This window comes from Struthio camelus, chromosome 17 (genome assembly GCF_040807025.1).
Source record: "Struthio camelus isolate bStrCam1 chromosome 17, bStrCam1.hap1, whole genome shotgun sequence".
In the NCBI taxonomy this organism is placed as follows: Eukaryota; Metazoa; Chordata; class Aves; order Struthioniformes; family Struthionidae; genus Struthio; species Struthio camelus.
In genome coordinates, this window is record NC_090958.1 from 3157532 (window position 1) to 3178113 (window position 20582).

Below are 20582 nucleotides of genomic sequence, written 5' to 3' on the forward strand. Positions count from 1 at the left end.
CCTTCCTGTCCCTGAAGGATAACAAAAATGATGTCCAAGAATATTGAACTCTAGTGCTATGCTGACCTGAGTGATGGTTTTAAATCCAGAGGATTTGTTCCCATCTGCAGCAGAAACTGAACTGGGATTATCTGGTCCAAAAGTTTCTGGTTTTATTTTGTCCAGTTCCCTGCAAACAACCTGCCGAGGGTTGAACTTGCACGTGTTCTGTTCACTGGCTCTCTGCAGTTCTGTCTTCATGTGGGTATGAACCTGGCTACATGGCTTGCCATTGCACAGCCCGTTTTTGAGGTCCGGATTTGAAATGAAGAGAAGGAGCAACATGGCTTTCCGCTGTGGTCTTTCCATATCTCCTTGGAAAGGAGATATGTTGATGTGTCTGGTGGGACAGTCCTTCCTTCTTCGGCTCAGTTGAGTGCTGAGCTGCACTGTCTGCTCCTGTATTTTTCCAGGATCGTGCAGTCCTAAGGACACACAATTAAGACCTTCCAACCTGTGTACAGAGGTGGTCCTCCAAGTTCACCTGTGGATGTGGATTCTCTTTTTCTCACCACTTCCATAAGTTTCTTGGTGCTTTGAATAAGTAAGAACATCAGAGCCCAAAGAGCTGTTTTCACTGTGATAAATAATAACAATAGTATTCTTCATGTTAGTTTCTAGGAGCCCTAGGCAAGAACTAACATTACGTAACGCAAGCACAGAGCAAAAATTCAGTCCCTAGTAAACTGCCTTCCATTCACTCGTTATCAGCCATCATCTTGCAACTCTCTGACAGCTTCTTAGATAAAGCTGTTTTATCTACAGCTCTTCCTCCTTCACACTGATTAGTTGGATGGCTGATCATTTTCCCCAGAAGTAGCTACATTTTTCTAGTTTATATCAATCTACTATTTCTTCCACAAGCATCCCTCTCATTTGTCTATCCCCATTGAAGCTGACAGATTCTCCAACTCAGTAGGGGCAAATTTAATTAACCTGCAATTTTCTCCCTCCCCCATCTAGATCATTAATGAAAGTGCCTAATGCGTCTGCGTCTAATGTTGATCCCAATGGCCTATCACAGTACCTGTATCTTCCTCTCAATATATCAACCAGTTAACATTAATTTTTAATTGGGATCATACAGCCAGTAGTAGGAGTTGCTCCAATCTGCTATGAATTCCTATGTCATGTAACAAATCAAGAGTGTCTTGGTTGATGATGTAATGTATATATCATCTGTCTACCCACTTTTTCTGGCTAACTGGAGATCAAGATACAGGTCTTTGCTTCACATGAGGAACTGTGGGGATATGACAAGCAGATCCCTCACCACACTGGATTTACGGCTGACAGAGGGCATACACCAGCCAGCCCTTGAAAGCCTCTCCACATTCACTTGGCCAGGTGAGTCCCTGCTTGGTGAGGTCCATCAGCATTTGGAGACTGATGCGTGCACCATCACACACTCCGGTAGGTGGGAAAAGAATTCATGTGCTGTCTGATTCAGAGGCAGCTGAGATGAATTTTTGATAACTGTTGTGGCAGTTGCATTTTAGGTGTTGAATGCTCTCCGGGGTAGGCGTGGGGATGCCACTGAAACAGCTATTCTTATTTTCAGCTACCAGCCACTGTTGCTGTTTCAAATGCCTTACTGTTCCCTGAACAACCAGAGAGGAGGGGATGCAGTGCTGTGGGAACAGGCTAGAGTACTAGGGGAGATGGAAAGAAGGAAGTGAAACTTGTTTAATTTCACTTCAGGCAGCGATGCTGAAAAAAATAACTAATCAAACACCCCCCGCCCCCACACCTCATCCCACAAGCTCCCCTGGTGGGACCTTCTAAATCTAGGATAAGCCAGTTCCCTGATGATAACCTCTGAATAGCAGGAACTAACATGAGGGCTAAGAGGTATGCATCACCTTCAGCAGGATTTAAACACATTACAGGAGAGGAGAAAGAAATAACTACTGGATTTAAACATGAGCAAATGTCAAGTCATAGGTTTGGGAGTGGAAAAACCGTAAGTTGGCCTCTACATTGCCAGGAAAAGAGCTGGAATGTTCTAATTATGAAAGGGATGTAGGGATTCAGAAAGCATTGTCTTGAGGATGGGGGGCACATGGTGATGCTTCAGCAAACAAGGCTAGAACAACCCAGGTACCATCAAATGCGTTCTGGGAAGGATAAAGATCCAGAAGTTATTTTATCAATGCAAGAGCCATAGGGAGCCCCCAGCAGACCCCAGCAGTGCAAATGTCTGGAGACACAGGGATTACGGACTGCTCCAGGGCAGGACACACAACTCCCCTGGCAGATGGACCCGGTAGAAGAACAAAACAGTGAGTGAAGGGAAACAAAAGACTTTAATCTGTGGCAGTGTGAAGAAGAAAGGCCACTCTGTGGTGATGACTAGGAGAAAGATGTGAACAGGACACACGCTGCAAATACACACTTGTTGCAAATACACACCAGCAAATACACGCATCAGGATAAAAGCGGTGTTGGGTCAAGAAGAGGATGTCTGCCTTTGGAAAGAGGGTCAGCACAGACTTGGTCCCTGAAGCTCTGGGAAGGCACCCTTCCTTGAGGTGACATTTTCTCAGTCAGTGCAGAATTTGTCCGCAGTTCCTTCTGCTCTGAGCCTGAGTGAGTCTTGGCTTCTCCATGTGTGCTGTGTGCTTTCCACATTTGGTTGGTGGATCTGTTACTGCTTCTTACATTATGCTACTGCAGGATCCCAATTTGACCAAGCTATCCAACAAGGGGAATCATTTTGAATTGCTTTCTCAGTGAAAGGCAGGAGGTGGAAGTGATGTGCTGAGAAATGTTCTGTATGTACACTACAGAGAGTTTGCTCTAAGGCAGCTTACTGCAAAGATAGAGACCTTGTATTTTATAGAAGGCAAATACCAAAGAAGGTGCCAAAGATGGTGAAGTAGAAATGGCAGCTTCTAAATCCTGGGTGGAAGTAAGTTTTCATGAGGACTTAGGTAGTAATGCAGGAACCTTTCTGACTCATTCTAGTCAAGGTGAGATTGTCCAAAGTTGCTTAACTCTAATTCTGTGATAAAATTCCCTTAGAATGGACAAAAGCAGAGACAGAGGTGCAAGGAGACAAGCCCAATCTGAAATTCTTAGCTTTTCTCTGAAGTATTTGTGATTCCTCCATGTGAAATACCTAGCCTTCTTCCCTGTATAAGGCTTCAATAGGTTTGCTGGGCTGAGCTTGTCTGCTGGATAGTTTTTGTTGAGTTTTGCTTTTGGGAGGCAGTAGTACCGAAAGGGCTTATATGCCAAGGCCAGCACATTCTTTCTAAACATGTTTCTGGCTAGTCCCCGCTGGAACTGGCAGGTTTGCTTTTCTTGTCCTTGCTCTTGTAAGAAGTTTCACAAGCTATTTCCCTAGAGAAAAGAGAGTTTTCTTCCGGTTTGACAGAGATAAGAGAGCAGGGAAAACTGAAAAGGCATTTCCTCGTTCTTTGAATCCACAAAATAAGAATTTCAAAATCTACTTTTGTAACTGTGTCTGTACGCCCATGGATTTTAGGGCAGGAACACAGTGACTGAAACCCTACCAGTCTGTTTCGTATAATTACACGCCCAAGACTGGTCTCTGAAGACGCCAGTTGTTTCTGTGATGTGTGGACACTGTCAAACAATAGCCAAGCGAGCCCCAAATGAAACTGACTTTGGAGTCAGCAAGTATGGTTGCACACCCCTTGTCTAGGACACTGCAGCTTGCCTGCACACTCAGTGCTTACAGAGCATATGCCATGCATGTGGACCTTGAGATGTGCAAAAATCTTGAGGCGTGTATCTTTCCCTTTAGGTCCCTAAATACCCTAGGGATTTACTCCCTAGACCACAAAAGGATTGTGGCTGTTTCCAGAGTGCCATAGAACAGAGACGTCTCTGATTTAGTCTTCCATCTCCTACCTTGGATTGCATCAGGTGTGGGAAATCCTAAAGAAAGTAAAGTCAATATGCTGGAATGTGCTTTTCCAGGCTATCAGATAAGAAATATTCTGCCTGTAAATGTATATATTTCCTGTCAAGTGCCATATTGGTACCTAATCTGTTGCTCTTAACCTCAGGGGTATCCTGCAGTAATGAGTTTCCCATATCCATTTTTTGTGATTCAAATGTCATTTCTATTGATAATTTTACCAATTGGAAAGTGTCAGTAATCTAGTCATGGCTTGATGCGTAGGCCTTGTCCTAAGGAGTGTTCATGTGACTACTGTCAAGATTGGCTGATATGGTCTTAATTTTAATTTCTAATAAATATCAGAAAGCCAGAGCAGTCACAGAAGTGGGAAAAGCCTGTGCCGCACTGCTGGTAGGAAGGAATAAGCGGGAAAGCCTAGGTGAGGAGAGACTGGTCAGTTTCATCTTAGTGCTGTGCAAGAAAAGGGAAACAGTAACATAGATAAAGATCAAAGGCGTAGAAATACCATTCATTTCAGTCAACAGATTTCCTGGAAAATATTCTCAGAGTCAAGAGGTTTCTCAACTTTTTTATTGTATTTTAAAGCCATTGCTGTTGCTATTATTTATTAATTGTATTGCAACAATGTCAACAAGTCCCAGACATGGACCAAAGTCTTAGTGTCTTAGATGTGGTCAAAAAGACAGTCTGTGCTCATGTATCTGTTTTTTTTTGTAATATATTTAGACTTCTGTCAGACACTTGTTTTATTTGGTCACAAATATACTCTTTATTGAATCAATGAAGAGTTATTAGAGGTATTAAGAAACAGACAGTTGACTGCTCTCAAAATGTAGTTGTTGTGGGGGATCATCACTGAACAGACTGGTTGTATGGTACCTTCACAGGATTCAGCTTTCACCTCAATGTTCTATAGTATTTTCATGAGTGATCTGGAAAAAAATATATAAATTGGATCCTTGTAACATTTGCAGCTGACTCAAATTTTGCCATTTTTGATAAATAATAATGAAGGCAAATTTCTAATTCAGAGCAATTGCAGTTGCTTGGAAGACTGGCAACAATGAAACAACATGAATTTTAGTACATCTAAATGATAGGTCATCCATCTCAGAGCACAAACTGTAGGCCACTCTGTCAGGCTGGGAGACTGCGTGCCGGAGGGCAGCAACTCTCAAATTGATTTAAGGGGCATAGTGGATAACAGGTGATTATGAACGTTTAGTGCCCTGTAGGGGCAAAATGGATGAACATGCTATCCAGAGAAAGAAGGGAATCTGAAGTCTGAATCGAAAGTTTTTATTAATCTTGATTAAAAAACCTGGAAGATTCTATAATCTAGTGTATCTGTAATGAGACCAATATGTGTAAATTCAATCTAGGGCTTTCAGCATGGAAACCTGGTACAAATTCCTAGTGGTCTGTTATGGGGTCATCGAATACAGAGTGGCTGCCTGTTCCAAGAGATGTGGGGCAGCTCAGTCAGGCATTTGGGACTGGAAGCAGAAATTGCTGCCTTCAATGAAGCTCAAGCCTTGCCTAGCCTGGGGGCTGGGATCCTTTCCCCATTGCTAGTTTACTGATTTCCATGCAAACAGGAAGGTGTATCATTAGCCTCCTATTATATTCTTGCTTAGCTTGCCTTCACAGAGTCTGCACATCTCAGAGAAATGAGTCTGCACATCTCAGAGAAATATGTTTATAGAGTTGGGGGTGTCATGTGTCTTATCTGGCTAGAGTGAATGCGAGAGCTGCAGAAGGGTAGGCAAGCATGTCTAATGTTGAAACTGTAAAGGAGACAAAGTCAACATCTGATAAAGACAGCGGCAGCTGAATTTACACACTTATTAAAAATCAGTTCTTGCTTTTACTTGGGAATGAATGTGCCATAGACCTTGAATGCATGCCAGGGAGCTAGAGAGAACAGTGGGAAAGGATGCCAAGAGAGAATGGGAAAAGGAGGCTGAGACAGGGGAAGCAGGGCCTGTCTGGACTGGCACCCTCCTTCATCGATGGAGGGGATGAGAGGAATGCTGAGCATTGTGCTCTGTGTGTGCTACAGAGAGTTTGCTCTAAGGCAGCTTACTGCAGTGGTAAGGAGCTTGCAATTTATTGCCAGGCTCTGCTACCCTGCAATCCAATGTGACGACTCACAGGGTGGTATGGAGAGCCCTGGTCAGCTGGGCTCAGCAAGGAGTTAATCGAGAGAAGCGCCGCTAAAGAAGATGGTTACCCAAGACTAGGAAGACCTGTTTCATTTGGAAAGCAAAGGTTGACTGAGAAATGCTGTACACTAGCAAGGGAAAAGAACAATTTTTATTAAAGGACAGTGTTTTCATAAGACTAAATCAAATATGTTGGCTATGAATATAACTGAACTAGAAAAGAAATATTACTATCCTCAGAGGAAGGAGTTTCTAGAACCTTTTGCAGGAGTAACAGGGCTAAAGACCTCTTCAGTTTGCACGTGAGGCTTGAAGAGTTTTGAAGCAGAAGCCTATGGTGCAGATGCTAGGAGTAGTTGTGAGCAGGGAAGAGAACCAGCGACCCAGAAATTTCCACTCTTTTGTTCTTGTTCTTAGGTATTATTTGCAAAAGTAATTGTGTTTAAAGCTGAAATTAAAATGCTCTCCTTCTTCCTGTCCTGCTCGCATCTCTTGAGACATTCATCCCTGAGCTGTTCCTTCAGATTCTGGGGCTGTCCATGCAGACAACCAAAATGAGATAAAGTGAAAATTTTTAGATTCTCCAGAGCAACTTTTCTTTCCAATCTGTTTCTTAGACTTCATTCCTGCAGATGCTGGTTCTGTAGCAAAAGCTGAGATAAGTGTTATTTTAGAAGAAAAATGAGAAAAATACTGCTTAGTGCAGTGGGGTGCTTCCAATGCTGAAGATGTGGGGGTGGGATTCACAGCTGCCAGGTGGGGTGCAGTCCCAGATGGCTGGGGGAGAGCAGGTGTAAATGCCATCTGGAGCTTTACCTCTCCTGTTCTGTGAGTCGCTCACACACAGTACTTTCATCAGTGCCAGGTTTGGATATGCAGGAAACTCTGCTTCTTAGTAATAATATTTTGAAGCATTTCTGAGATACTTTGGGCTCCATGAGCGATCTGAATCACCTCAGGAACCAGAGTTTACTTCCTTTGGACACTTGTTTGTCCCTGATTTGTTTTTTTATAAATATGATACAGATAATACTGACTTCTGTAGGAACTAGTTGTGATTTACAATGCATGTTTTCTCACTCAGTTGCCCAGTGTAATAGAAGTGTGAGGAATGGTCAGCAGCAATCTCATGGATAGTCCTCTTCATGCAGTGCTGCTGGATGCTTCCCTTCCAGATAAGATGGAAATGAGGATCTTGGCCACTTATGATGCCCTCAGTCTTCTTTATAAGACCCAAGGAGATCTCAGCTATTGTGCTGGGGACCAGTTACAGCTTCTTTTCAGTCTACTTTCTAATGCAACTTGGGATCTGCTAGGATTTACTGAGCTGGCTGTAGATTATAGTCATATGACATTTTGCAATAGTGCAAAAGGCAGTGTGGCAGGGACAGCAGTGGTAACACCTGCAGTTAATGGCCATAACTTGTAGAAAAAACAGCTATTATAATTTCTCCCAGGTTGTGAGGAAGGAGCCCACTTCTGTTAGGGCCTCTTCTGCTCAGTGTGTTCAGTCTGGCCAAGCTCAGCTTTGCAATAAATGCACCGTTGCAGCTCTCTGTTGTGGATCAGGACCACAACAGTCACTCAAAGTGTTCATCAAATTGATAACATATGATGAGGTGCATCTGGACAGTTTAACTGCTCAAAGTTAGACTCTGCAGATGCACCTGATCGTATGTTATTGCAGACTTGCATGGATCTCTAGCATCTGTCTCTCCTTGTTCTGCGATCTCTCCTAGAGCAAGCCTAAGGCAACGCTTCTGACATCTTTCTCCTTTTGTCTTCCTTCTACTCATTTTGATCTGGAGAGCTATAGGTGTCCTTTCTGCTCCAAATACTGGTTCCAGGTCATGTGCTTTCCCCTTCACTTCGGACAATTTTAGCTGGGCCTTTTCTATGCAGATCTCCTGCCCCTCATCTGACTTCCACATCAGACATTTGCCTTGAACTTCTGCCTTGCACAAGGGCTTTGTCACAGACTGTCCCCTGCATTGGATCGCTGCATGGGACTTTTGCCTCTGCTTCTGCTATTGTCATAGTATTTGGTAACTGGTATAGTATCATGGCAAACTCACCTGCTCAGAGACAGATCCTTCAGATCCTATGTGCTCTGCTAGGTACAGCTGCTGATGCTGACAATGACCTGGGGAAGGCTGTAGTGCAGACACCTTAGCATTTTGTAGGGGACAATAGAGAGGGTCATGAGCAAGGCAAGGCCAAGACTTTGTGATGTGTCTGCAGGAGAGCCAAACACGGCCATGATTGTCCATGGTTGTTCTAGTTGTAAGCAACCGTGTCTGATCACATCCTTAGAGAGGACACAGTTTCTCTGTACAGAGGGAAACCTAGTCTTCTCTGAGGAAGAAAGAGTACAAGGGGAATACTGGGAATGCATGGGTGGGCTAACAGCAAGTAGGACCTATGCTATCTGCATGGGATGGACCGGAGTTGAATGGTATGAGTACCAGAGTTGAAAGGGAGCAGCTCACATAATAGTCCTTTTATACAGCAATCTTCCAGGCTTTCTATATATATATATTTTTTCTATATATATTTCTATATATATATATTTCTATATATATTTTTTTTTCTTCTAGGACATACTGATCTCTAGCTGCACAGCCAGGGCCTAGAAGACAGACATTGGAGTGGGCTGCTCTTGTTAGCTAATGTGTCTCTGGCCTTGCCCTAATCCATTAGCTTGGGATCACTGAATGTCTGGAGGAGAAGCACCTTTTCTATCCGGAGCGGATCGTTCGGCATAAGAGTTGTCTATAAAAGGATAGGTCGTTAGCTTCCTTCCTTCTGCCTCTCTGATGGGACTGAGGTGGAGCAGGTGGTGCAGGTTCTATTGGAACCTAGTCCACAGAGCAAATAATCTTCTCCCTCTGTTCTCATTTCACATGTGCCTTGTTCTAGTGTAGTTTTGGGTTTGCATTTTGTTTGGTTTGTGATAAATCCTTTTACGTTATGACTCTAGGTCACCATTTCCATGAATGAGATTTCAACGGTTGTAATGTCTTCCCTTCTAGATGTGGCATAGAAGGGAAAAGCATAGATGGAAGCAGGACAAAAGGAAAACATGTAAAGTTTATTACATCCCACATGAGAACAGCTGCAAAATCTGCCTCTGCTGATAGAACTGGCAGAGACTTGTCCTATTCAGTGAGGTAGCAGAGCACAGTGGTGGCAGGAGTACTCCTCGAAGTATGGCCTAGGATATCCGTAGGATATTCCTATGTCTATTCATAGAAAGCAGTGATAACTTAGACCAAGTTTTAAATGCCCAAGAGGATAACATCATATTAAATGTCTGAGCAAACTTTATTCCCATTTTTTGTAAACCGTTTGAGGAGCGTCTTTAACCTGGGTTGATAGGGAGGGCTTACCAGGTTCTTATTTCTGTGAACTACTGCTGCAGGTTGCCTGCTGGCTCAGGAAGATGTCACTGGTTGCAACCAACTTACATTTTAAGATTTGAGCACTATGTTATTATTTTTGTTTGAAGGAAAGTGGATATTTGGGGACATGATTTGCTGCAGCAAGGGGTTTAATGGTGAAATTCATAACCGCAGACTACATGGCAGATGCAATTCAGCACTTATAAATACAAAGTGATGTGCACTGGCAAACAGCCCAAGCCCTTACCTAAACAAACACACTGATGGGCTCTAAATGAGCTATTGCCACTTAGCAAAGTGATCTTGGGTACTTTGTGGAGAGTTCTCTGAAAAGCTCATCTTGATGCTGACTGATGGTTAAAACAGCAGGTAGAATGCTAGGAGGTATAAGGAACAGACTAGAACATCTAAGCCTGTGTAGAAGTCCATGCTGCAGCTACATTCTGAGTCAGTCCTCCTACCCCAAAGGTGAAGAAGGCCTAGAAAAGATGCACAGAAGTGGAGCAAATATTACTAGAACAGATTTAATACAATGGCCTAGGATTTAGATAAAACTTGAGGAGTGGAAAGAAGGCTTTATAGCCTATTGAAGAGATGTGGAAAATAAATGCTTATTCTTTGCCTCTCATGACACTGTAACCAGGAGGACCCAGGAAAATGCTCAAGCAACAGGATATGAGCAACCATTACACAGTACCTTAGCTGTGGAACTCCTTCCCAGATATGTGGTGGAGATGATCCAGAAGAAATTAGACAAATCAGTGGACATTAGGACCATCAATAACATATGCTAACATAATGTCAATTCTGTCTCAGGTACTCCCTAGGCTTTGCTTTGGTCCTGGAGAACATACTAAGGGAGCATTCACTCTGTTTGCTACATTTAGTATTACGCTTTCATAAGCATCTGCTGCTGACCACTGAGGCCACCCAGCCCAAACTGTCCTTTGTTTGACTCATTGCAGCTCTTCTCAGGTTCTTATATTACAATGCATGCGATTTTTCTCTTTCTCATTTCCTGGCCTCACAGGGAAATACTAGACTATAATAATTGATAGTAGTGTTATTATTATAAGGGGACCTAATAACTCCTGCATTTAAATCCCTTGATATTTTCCCCTATGAAGGATTCTTGTGACCTTTTCTTTAAGAATCTTTCATACCTCCATGGCTTGCAGCAAGCCTTTGAAATTCAGGAAGAGGAAAACCCTCTGGCTAGAGAGAAGGCTTTCTTTTCTTTCTCTCTACTCCCCCTCCCCCCTCCATGAAATTCGTATTCAGATTGACTGAAGTATATACTGTTAAATATCACCTTTTCCTTTCTCTCCCTGATGTTGCTAAGGGAAATGCTGACAAACCACTAAAAGAATAACCCCTCCCAAATGTTCTTAGGCTGAATTGACACTGCTGCCAAAATGCTGGACATGCTAGAGAGCCACTGGCAGGGATGGGGAGCACTGCCAGCTGGATGCTGCTTTGGCACATGCCCACAAATGGAAGGAGCAGTCCTGGTTAAGGTTTCTGCTGCACTCAGCTGTCTTAATGAGGCCTGTAGTTCAGCCCTAAGCAGTGCTGAAGAATCACTGTTCAGCTCCCTCTGAAAATTTATAAGAAGGGATTCTAACAAGTATTGCATGTGATATAACTTGCTTTTACCTTTTTCCCTTAAAAATATCCCTGCAATATTAAATCCAAAAATCACATTAAGGCAGTATTATTTAGGTGGAAAAGATGAGGCTCAGAAGTTAGGAAATGGCATGTCTACTGCCTCCATCCCCTGACCTTTCATTACTGATTGCATATTATATTTTTTCTGCTGAAAACTTATCTCATTCAGAGTAGAGGATGGATATGCTAAACAGCAGAAGTAAGGCTATCGTGGCAAGGGGAATGAAGAGCCCAGTCCCAAAGGTTAATGGATCTGAGTGCAATGCCAGAGCATGCAGGACCAGAGACTGCCTAGAGAAGTTAAGGGTGGGATTCAGGTGCCTAAACAATGCTATCTGTTGCCATTTATATAACACTTGGCTCCAGTTGCTGCTTCAGAAAAGCATAGCTCTCCTGGAGGAGCTGTGTGAAGACTCCTAGCAGCCTTGTTGGTATCTCAGACCCTCAGGGGAATCTGAAAGAGAATTAGCTGCTTATTTTTAGGCAGCTAGGAGTCTGTACTAGAACAAGACGTAGGCGTCTTGGTGTGAGCTGGGAGTCTGAGCTCCAGCAACAGTCTCTGGAGATTGAGTTGACCCCAGGCAGCAAAGCCTGGAGAGCAATTCAATGTCCCTGGAGCAGACAGGTCACTCCAGTGACTGTATTGACTAGTCGCCTGGATTGGAGTGCTTGAGGCTTATCCCAACATCCCCACAGAGCTGCAGATATGGCATAGGATCTCAAGGAGCCCCATAGTCTTCTGGTGCAGCTGGTCATGAGGTGGCTACCTCAGAGCACTCACATGGTAGCGGGCACCTATGAATGGACACCTGAATGCAGCCCCTCATCTCTGGTGACTGTAGTGAGAACTCAGGCCCCCAGGGTGCACCAAGACACTGACTATAATATTTTAAGTATCTGTATTTGAGCCCATAGCCAGCATTGTTGCCTGTTAGGGGTAGATGCACAATCAGAGACATGCTGACCTCCTCCTGTGGGAGCTGGCCCTTTTCCAGGGGGACTGTGCAGGGCCAGTTCTGTGGTGTAGCCTGTGTCTGCAGACTTATCTCATCTCCCAACAGCCACTTTGAGCTGCCCACATATTGTGGCTGGGGAGAAGAGATGCGGGCCAGATGTATCGCCTAGTTGCCATGTAGCTGACAGTGTTGATCCACTATAGGGCCATGACCTTAATAAACCCAGCTAAGATCTGATCTGTTAATATCTGCTCTGGGTCCACTACTCCCCGGAGCTGTAACAATGGCTGCTTCTCCCAAGGGCTTATGTGGTGGCAGAACTGTCCTCGTGGTCTCTCCCTAAAGCCACTCCAGATGCACAAAGGTTATGAATCAGTCTTACTCTCTGCAGGGAAGAGAGAGGAGGCAGCCGAAAGGAGGGAAACTCCAGCCTTGGTGAGACTAGTCCAAACCATTTCTCCTTACTCATCTCACTTCACCTTCAACTTCAAATGCATAAAAGTGCTGCAGCTATTTCAGTACACACACACACATATATATACCCCTGCATGCACACGCACACACAGACCCACCTTTGGCCACAGGACAAAGCATTAGACGCTGAAGTTGCTTTGCAGAACGTCTTTCCAAGCCATGTAGTGAATTTCAAATAATATCAGTTCAGGACAGGGAATTAAGCAGCTATAGTGTCTCTATACTAAAACAAAAGCAAAATGCTGTGTGCATCAGCAAAAGGCTTTGTATTTTAAAGTACTCCCTTTATGTCCAGCCAGGAGAGAATTCAAATGATTATTGACCCTCCGCTGTAGGAAAGCCGCATTATAATATCTCCAAATCAATAGAGACAAGTACAGAGCAGCAGAGAAAGGCCACAGCTCTACAAACTGCAGAAAATTGCATTTTGCTTTGGCCTCTTAAAAAGTTTGCAAAGCATCTATTAGAGGCCCCTGGAGCCTTTTCTTTCTAATTGCCATGTTTGACAATGTGATTGCACAAGGGACTAGCGGAAAGACAGATAATGGACCCACTTTAATTGCTTCCCAGTTCCATGAGTCATAACACTTCGGAGATGCCAAAGGGGAAGTGCAGCAGTTTGACTGAAGGAGGTTTCTGGCTTTTAAGAAAGCTCTGGAGGAGCAGATACTAAACTTAAAGCCAAACTCTTGGAGGGACTGAAGATTCCAGGTACTAGATTTTCTTTTATTTTTGGCTTTTGACTGGAACTGTCCAATGAAGTTTTAATCACATTCTGGAAGGGGTAGGAATGGCTTCTTCTCTGAGACAGGTGTATTAATGTCATATCAAAACCTTTTTTGTCAGGCATGGGCAATGGAATTGAGTCCTGCAAGTGGGAGAGTCTAGCTTGTGGTGGAGAGGCTGGTGTCAATCCCTTGGCAGTGGTTGTGTCAGCACACTGCTTACAGTGCTTAGGATGAGTTTATCTGGCAGGCAGAGGGGAGGGGGCTGTAGCTCCTGTTAGTGTTGCTGAACTTGGCACCTTTTACTGGGAATGGTTATGACTTACCTTATTCCCTGGCAACTGTCCTCCTGACAGCAGTGACTATCTCTTTTACCTCTGGCCTCAAGGCAGGGTGCATTTCTGCTGAAAGAGAAAGCAGTCCACAGCCAGAGCTGAATCTGGGGCTCCAAGAAAATGAATGACTGTGTTTGCCTGTGCCAGCCAGGCTGTCGAGTGTCTGGACTCTTTTTGCTTGGATCCTCTGGATACTTGTTTTCATGTGCCCTCAGCCAAGGCTCTGCCCATCTGGTAACCTTTCTACTCAAGGACATCACTCACTGGTACCCCTCAGCATCACAAATACTGGGACCCTCTCAAGACAAGCAGGATCCCGCTCACACTATTTCTGGCAAGTTTTGCACCTGTGTGACATTCACCTGGCTCCAGCCCTGTGGGACCCAGAGCAGTGTTGCAGGGTGCCTGGCTCTGTCCTGTAGGACTCGTCCCATCTAGAGTAAGGGGGCACCTGAAACTATGTAAGTATGTTCCAGGCAGATGTGAACAAGCTCTGTTGTGCTCCACACCGTCCTAAATCTGTGCACCTGCATTAACGTGACTTGATGTGAGGCTTAGCAACCTTCCTGTCCCAAGGCTTTCTGCCTTGTGCTCATCATTGTGCTGAAAATGGGCACTTGACACCTGGTCAGACAGAGCAAGGTTATATTTGCCTGAAATTGGACAGATAAACATATCCTGGTACCAGGCCTGGAAGCCTCAGACCAGTTGGAGGGTACTGTGATCTGGGGCACATCAAGTACTGGGCGCAGTCACTGGTTCAGAGTTCTGAACATCAGTGATAGAGAATTTCTATGTAGGAGCAAGGGAAGGCCAGGGACCGGTCTCTCTCTCTCACTCTCCCCTCAGTCCCAGCTCAGGGAAAAGGGGGCCGTGGCATGTCCCTGAATTCCCAAGGCTGTCCGTGAAGTGTGCCTATTCCTGCAGCTGCTTCAGGCCCTGCTCTGGCTGGGGACTCTCTGATGACTGCTGGATGCTGAGCTCTGGCATGTCTCTGTGAGGCTACAGTTGAGCTGTATGGAGGGAAATAAACCAGGAAAAAGCTTGGAAATGATTGACAGTAACTGTCTCTGGTGGAAGAAGCTAATCTGAGCAGTGCATGAATACCAGGTCCCTAATTAAGGCATACAGGCTAGCCCTGCCTGTAATTAATTTCCCTATACAGCTCCACTGGCATCTGGCTATCAGCACCACTGATTCAGAGCTCCTGGAAGCTGCAGAGGAAGCAGCTACAGGAGAGGATTAGGCATGGTTCAGAGTTGAGCAGGATTTGCCACTTCCCTTCTGCCCCTGTGTCCTAGGAAGAAGCTGTGGCATGCCTCCTGCTCTGCACAAACCCAGAGACTGGGATGGTACCTTGCTGTCTGGCCCTGGCACACTCTGTCCATAGGAAAGAGTTGGCAGTACACACTCTGAGCATGACAAATCAAGTGATCCAGAGGGTGCAGAAGGAAGGATGTGTGCTTATCAGGAGGTGGTAGCACAGGACGGGATTGCATTCATATGTTTGGCTTGTTCTCTGCTGGTTGCTTAATGTTCTCTCTTTCTCTCTCATGTATACATATATTTATTATGCACTTGCCTCCCCTGGCTGGAGCTGGAACAGGAGTATTGACATTGTGATTCCTGTCCCATAGGAATGGTTCTTTGTATTCATTGCACTGTGAATGTCGCACATATTTATAAGGCATGTGGGATGCATCTGGGTTCTGACTAGATTTTCCCTGAGCAGGTTGTAGCCCCTATGGTATTACCAAAGCAGCAAGGAACAGCTGGGAAAAGCCCTGGAGTCCACAGCAGTGTCTGCAGTCTGGGTGCTATTTTGCTGGAGTGGATGGTGTTGCGCAGCAGTATGAATCCCATCACTAGAGTGGCATTCTGGCCCGTGATCATCTGAATCATGACACTGAAGAAAGAGGCTCCAGAAAGACATATTTCTTTTTCTACAGTTTTTCATTATTAGCTGGAAAGGAATCATGCTGGTTAGAGAGATGCCAATATTGTTTTAATTTCCCAGGAGGTTCCTCTTGGTGTGACATGTCTCCAGCAGGGGATTTCAGTTGTCTTGTGTTACTTTGCTCCATACAATGGTATGTGATATGTCAAAACATGACAAGCCAGCCAGAATGTGTCATAATACTGCACTCAACACACAGCCTTCTAGGGACGCACAGCAGCTAATAATGTCAGGCTCAAATTATCTCTGCCTGCTGAGCTGTTATTTTTTCTCCCATGTGTACTCTGATGTATAGGTGTCTCTTGTCCATATTGGACTGTTGGATCACCACAGATTTATTAGCTTCACATCTTGAATTATTTTGGCTAGAATGAACTCAGGCCTAGAATCCCAGTCTATTATTACAGAAAAGTAACTTTCCCATCTTGGCTTCTCTTATACCTTTGTTATGCTTCAGTAAACGGTTTGGTGAAATTTCCGTATGATTTACTCCCTTAATGTTGGGATTTGAAGTTGCTGCTTAGACTCATAGAACATGTGATTTCATTAGCTATGCTATCATCTTTCAAGCTTTTTTGTGAGATGCAGCTACTATCTCTGGAATTCAGCTGCACAAGAGCTCATCCACTTGCTGTTGCATCGTGCACACATTGCCAAGAAGTGACAGGAATCTCTCTGTTCCCCCAGTTTGTCCAGTTCTGTGTCATTATCTCTTTTTGCCTGACTTTTTAAACTGTGCTGTTTTACATTAGGATGTAATGAGACATCTCAATGCTTAAAACAAGATTTTCAATCTTTCAAGGAAGACAAAACCTCTGAGCAACAAACATGGAAAGCTGTTGTTTGTCCCTCAGCTAGGATTCCCTTGTTACTGTGAGGAACCTGTCTCTGCCACAGGTGCTGTGGATGCTCTGGGAAGGAGATACACATCTGAGGGGCACGAAGCAATCTAATTACTTGATGTTAATTGCTGGTAAAGTGCTGTTGAAACTACCTCTGCCTTCCCTTCCCTCCCCGGCCCCTCTCCCCCTCCCCCCCCCCCTTCTCCAACATGGGCAGGAAACAGCAGGTTTCCTTGCTGACGTCTAAGCTGGAGGTTCATACTCACCCTCTTTTCCAGGTCTCCTGTCAGAACCTGATGTTGGCTGCATAACCTCTGTCCCTCTTTTCCTGTTTTCTAAGCCTTTCCCAAACACATCCTGGAGGCCTGATCCAGTGAATCCAAATGCTTCATTGTCATTTGAGGGCCTGTGGCACCTTTTGTGCAATTCCGTGTAGCTGGGCTCCTGGGGAAGCGGGTCATTACCAGTGCGGAAAATTGTTCCACTCAGGGGCCCTAGTGCTACCAGTGTGCTGCCTGCACTCTAGGCACACAAGAAAACTACTTCCACCTTGCAAACCTTGAGGAATCCTTGATTCAAGCTTTGTACCTGATTTCCTCCAGCAACAGCACTGTCCTCTGGGAAACGCAAGCTGTTTCCTCCTCTCCCTCAGTGGCTGCATAGACCTCTGAGGGAAGGAGAGAAAGGAAGGGAAACAAGAATATGTGGTGTAAAGGTATGAACAGCATTGAAGGAGAAGGAAAGGATACCCTCAGCTCTGAGGCCTCTACAAGCAGGTCTGACTGGTAAGGTATTCTGAGAATCCTTTGCAGTTATTTCTTGCAGAAAGACTAGATCAATGCAGAATTTGTCCACAGAAAGTCACAAGAGCCACATGTCCGTCTTGCAGTTTGAACGCAGACTGGGAACACGTGCTTTCTTTGGAGAATGCTGGTGGTACTCCTGGAATGCGATGTAGTGTTGCCTACAAACCCATGCTTCCTGCTGTTGCAGGCCTCAGCCATGGCTGGACAGATGCTGAATTGTGCCAAATGTGCCTCTAGTTGTGTGACAGAGACAAGCAGCCCCCAAGGAGACAGCACCTTTTCTTAGAGATAAACCCTTTGGGACAGGGCTTACGTTAGATGTGTATCCAGGAGCCACAATGCAAATACATAATGATGCTCACTGTCATTTGTGATTGAAGTCAGAGACCTTCTGAGTATGAAAGGCTGAGGAGGTGCTCAGACTTTCTCACAATAAATGTGTATTATTTTAACTATTGCGTTGAGTGGTAGAACATTTTTAATTCTGCATTTTAATTGTTTGGCTCTCCTGGCATGCGTTGTGTGTGGTTAATGGCAATGTACTGACAGAGCTGAATTTCAGGCTCATCTATTAGTTGCAGAGAAAAGTGATGTCCCACGACCCTGACTGATTTACATACTATTTTTGTTGTTCTTTAGGAAGCAAACTGCTGATTTTGGTGCTTTGCTTGAACATCCAGTCAGAAGTGGAGTCTTGCCCTGGGGCATGTGTATGCTACAGTGAACCGAAGATTACAATAAGTTGTCAGCAGCAAGGACTGACAGCAATCCCTACTGAGATACCCATCCAGAGCCAGCGCATTTTCTTGCATAACAACAAGATAACCTTTGTGAGGTCCACCAGTTTCACCTCCTGTCGCAACATGACAATCCTTTGGATCCACTCCAACAACATTAGCCTCATTGAGCCTGGAGCCTTTTATGGGCTGAACAAACTAGAGGAGTTAGATCTCAGTGACAACACGAACCTGAAATCTATCAACCCAATCACTTTCCGGGGTCTTATCCACCTCCATACCTTACATCTGGATCGCTGTGGGCTCCTGGAGCTCTCCACAGGGCTTTTTCGAGGGTTATTCTCCTTGCAATATCTCTACCTTCAGGATAATAATCTACAGAATCTGCTGGATGATACCTTTGTGGATCTTGCAAACCTAACCTACCTGTTTTTGCATGGTAACAAAATTAAGAGCTTGTCAGAGAATGTCTTTCGCGGGCTAATCAACCTAGACCGACTGCTTCTGCACCAGAACAGAGTAAGCCTGGTTCACCGCCGATCTTTCCATGACCTTGGGAAAGTGATGACCTTGTATCTGTTTAACAACAACCTGACCGTGCTCACTGGGGAAACCATGGCTCCCCTTGTGTCCCTCCAGTATCTACGTTTAAATGGCAACCAGTGGATCTGTGACTGCCAGGCTCGGTCTCTCTGGAATTGGTTTAAACAGTTTAAAGGATCATCTTCAGAACTGGAGTGCCACCTTCCCCCCCACTTGGCAGGGAGAGACCTCAAGAGGCTGCAGAGCACTGACTTGGAAGGATGCATTGACTCCTTCAACCAGATACGAACAAGTGTTTTTAGCACTAAGACCAGATCTGGTAAACTGCCAACCGGAAACCCCCCTCTCAGTTCCCGTGACAGCTCCCCAAAGTGCTGCCAGCCGGAAACAGATAAATCTTTTATTTATGAAGCTAAAGGCAAGGCAGGTCCTTCTTCCCATAGCAGCCGGCCATCCTCCAACAACCCTCTCAAGGATAAGGAGAATATGTCCAAAACCAAGTACATTGAGACGGACCCTTCTAAAAATGGCAGTAACAAGCAGATAAATGATTCCCCTTTTGGGACCTTCCCCAGCATTGTAGAGCCTCCATTGACCAAGTTGAAACCAGAATTTTTAGAGCCTATTGAACCTTCCACAGTCCCAACCAAAAAGAGGCAGGGCTGCTCTAAAAAGAACAAATCAAAGGCCCAGTGCCGCCTCACCCAGCAAGGAAACAGCTCCACATTACAGCTCAGCCTAAGCCTTTTGATCCCCCCCTTGGTGTGGAGCTTACTGTTATTCTGCTAAAATTAACTCTTTTCCTGGGTTGATGACACTTTAATACTAGACTTTTGCTGACCTCCATAAATGTTGCAAATGAAATCAAACTACCATCCACCCTGAGAAAGCTTTGTTACACAAAAGTTAACTGGATGCCTTTATAAAAAAAACAAAAAAGACAAACACCAGGATGTACATAATTTATTTGTCCTGAAACCTGTGAATTATACCTTTGGTCTTCGGAACTGCACTTGTCCACAAAGCAGCTTTTGCTACAGCAGATGGTAAAGAAATATGATTCACTTACGGGAAAAAAATGTAAGAAATGTTCCAAAAAGAATGTCTAAAATTTGTTTGTAACTTGACATGACAATGAATGATATTGCAGGTTCCCATTTGCAGAGGTAATGAATTTGATGCTGTTTGAATCCTATGTTTATGAATATTGCAGTTTTTCCGTATTCATTCCGTGACACCATGTTTACGGGCAGCATTTGTTAAAGAATGCTACCTTCTCCTTCACAAGATTGCAGTATATATAGATATGCATTTTATTTTACTTGTGTACAAGTATACAAAACATATAAAATAAAGATTTCTTTTTCCTAAATTGTTGTCATCTACAAGGGGTGAAGCACAATAACTAGCTGGAAAATTAAAAGGGTGTTCCGTATGCCGTCATCTCAAGACAAGTTGAGCATTTAACATGACAGTAATAAATAAGACATATTCTGCACTGTTATGCAATGTTTAATTGGTGCCAACAAGGGATTTCCTTGCATGAAACAGGCTGTGCTAATGCTGCTGCTCCCCTTCCAAAGTGTCCCACACACTTCCCCAACAACATTCATATTTCGAGATGCTCAGAATAGCAGAAAGTATTAGCCCAGCCTCTTGGAGCTGGGCAGTCCAGATCTGATGTAGAGGAGCATTATTAAACAACCCCGAAAAGTCAGACAGGGCCATTTTTCTTCTGATATGCACAGATAGCTAGCATCTTCTCTGTGACTAGATGTTTCCAGAGCACTCAGGCTTGGTTTTACGAAATAGAAACGTCTCCCAGACAAGCAGCTCCTGGTCACTCTGGCTGTGCTGGAGAGCTGGTGTCCTCTTCTGGCTTTGCCACCAATGCTTCGTGTAGTCACTGTGCAAATGACTTCCTCTTCTATATTAGTCCCCGTCTTTGACCTTGGGATGCTATGAAAATAAATCCACTGTTATCTGAGTAGCTGCATATCACGCAGTGAACCATAAAGTACTTAGCTGGATCTAACCGTGTA

General features: G+C 44.4%; 1 protein-coding gene across 1 annotated transcript in view; it reads left to right on the plus strand.

The window, feature by feature from the left end:
• Positions 1-19912, plus strand: part of RTN4R (reticulon 4 receptor) — an 86484-nt gene extending 66572 nt beyond the window's left edge. Inside the window, exon 2 of the mRNA XM_068911202.1 lies at positions 17900-19912. Within this exon, the coding sequence (XP_068767303.1) occupies positions 17900-19329 (1430 nt within the window). The 3' untranslated portion in view covers positions 19330-19912. The remainder of the gene's footprint in view (positions 1-17899) is intronic.
• Positions 19913-20582: the final 670 nt, after the last annotated feature.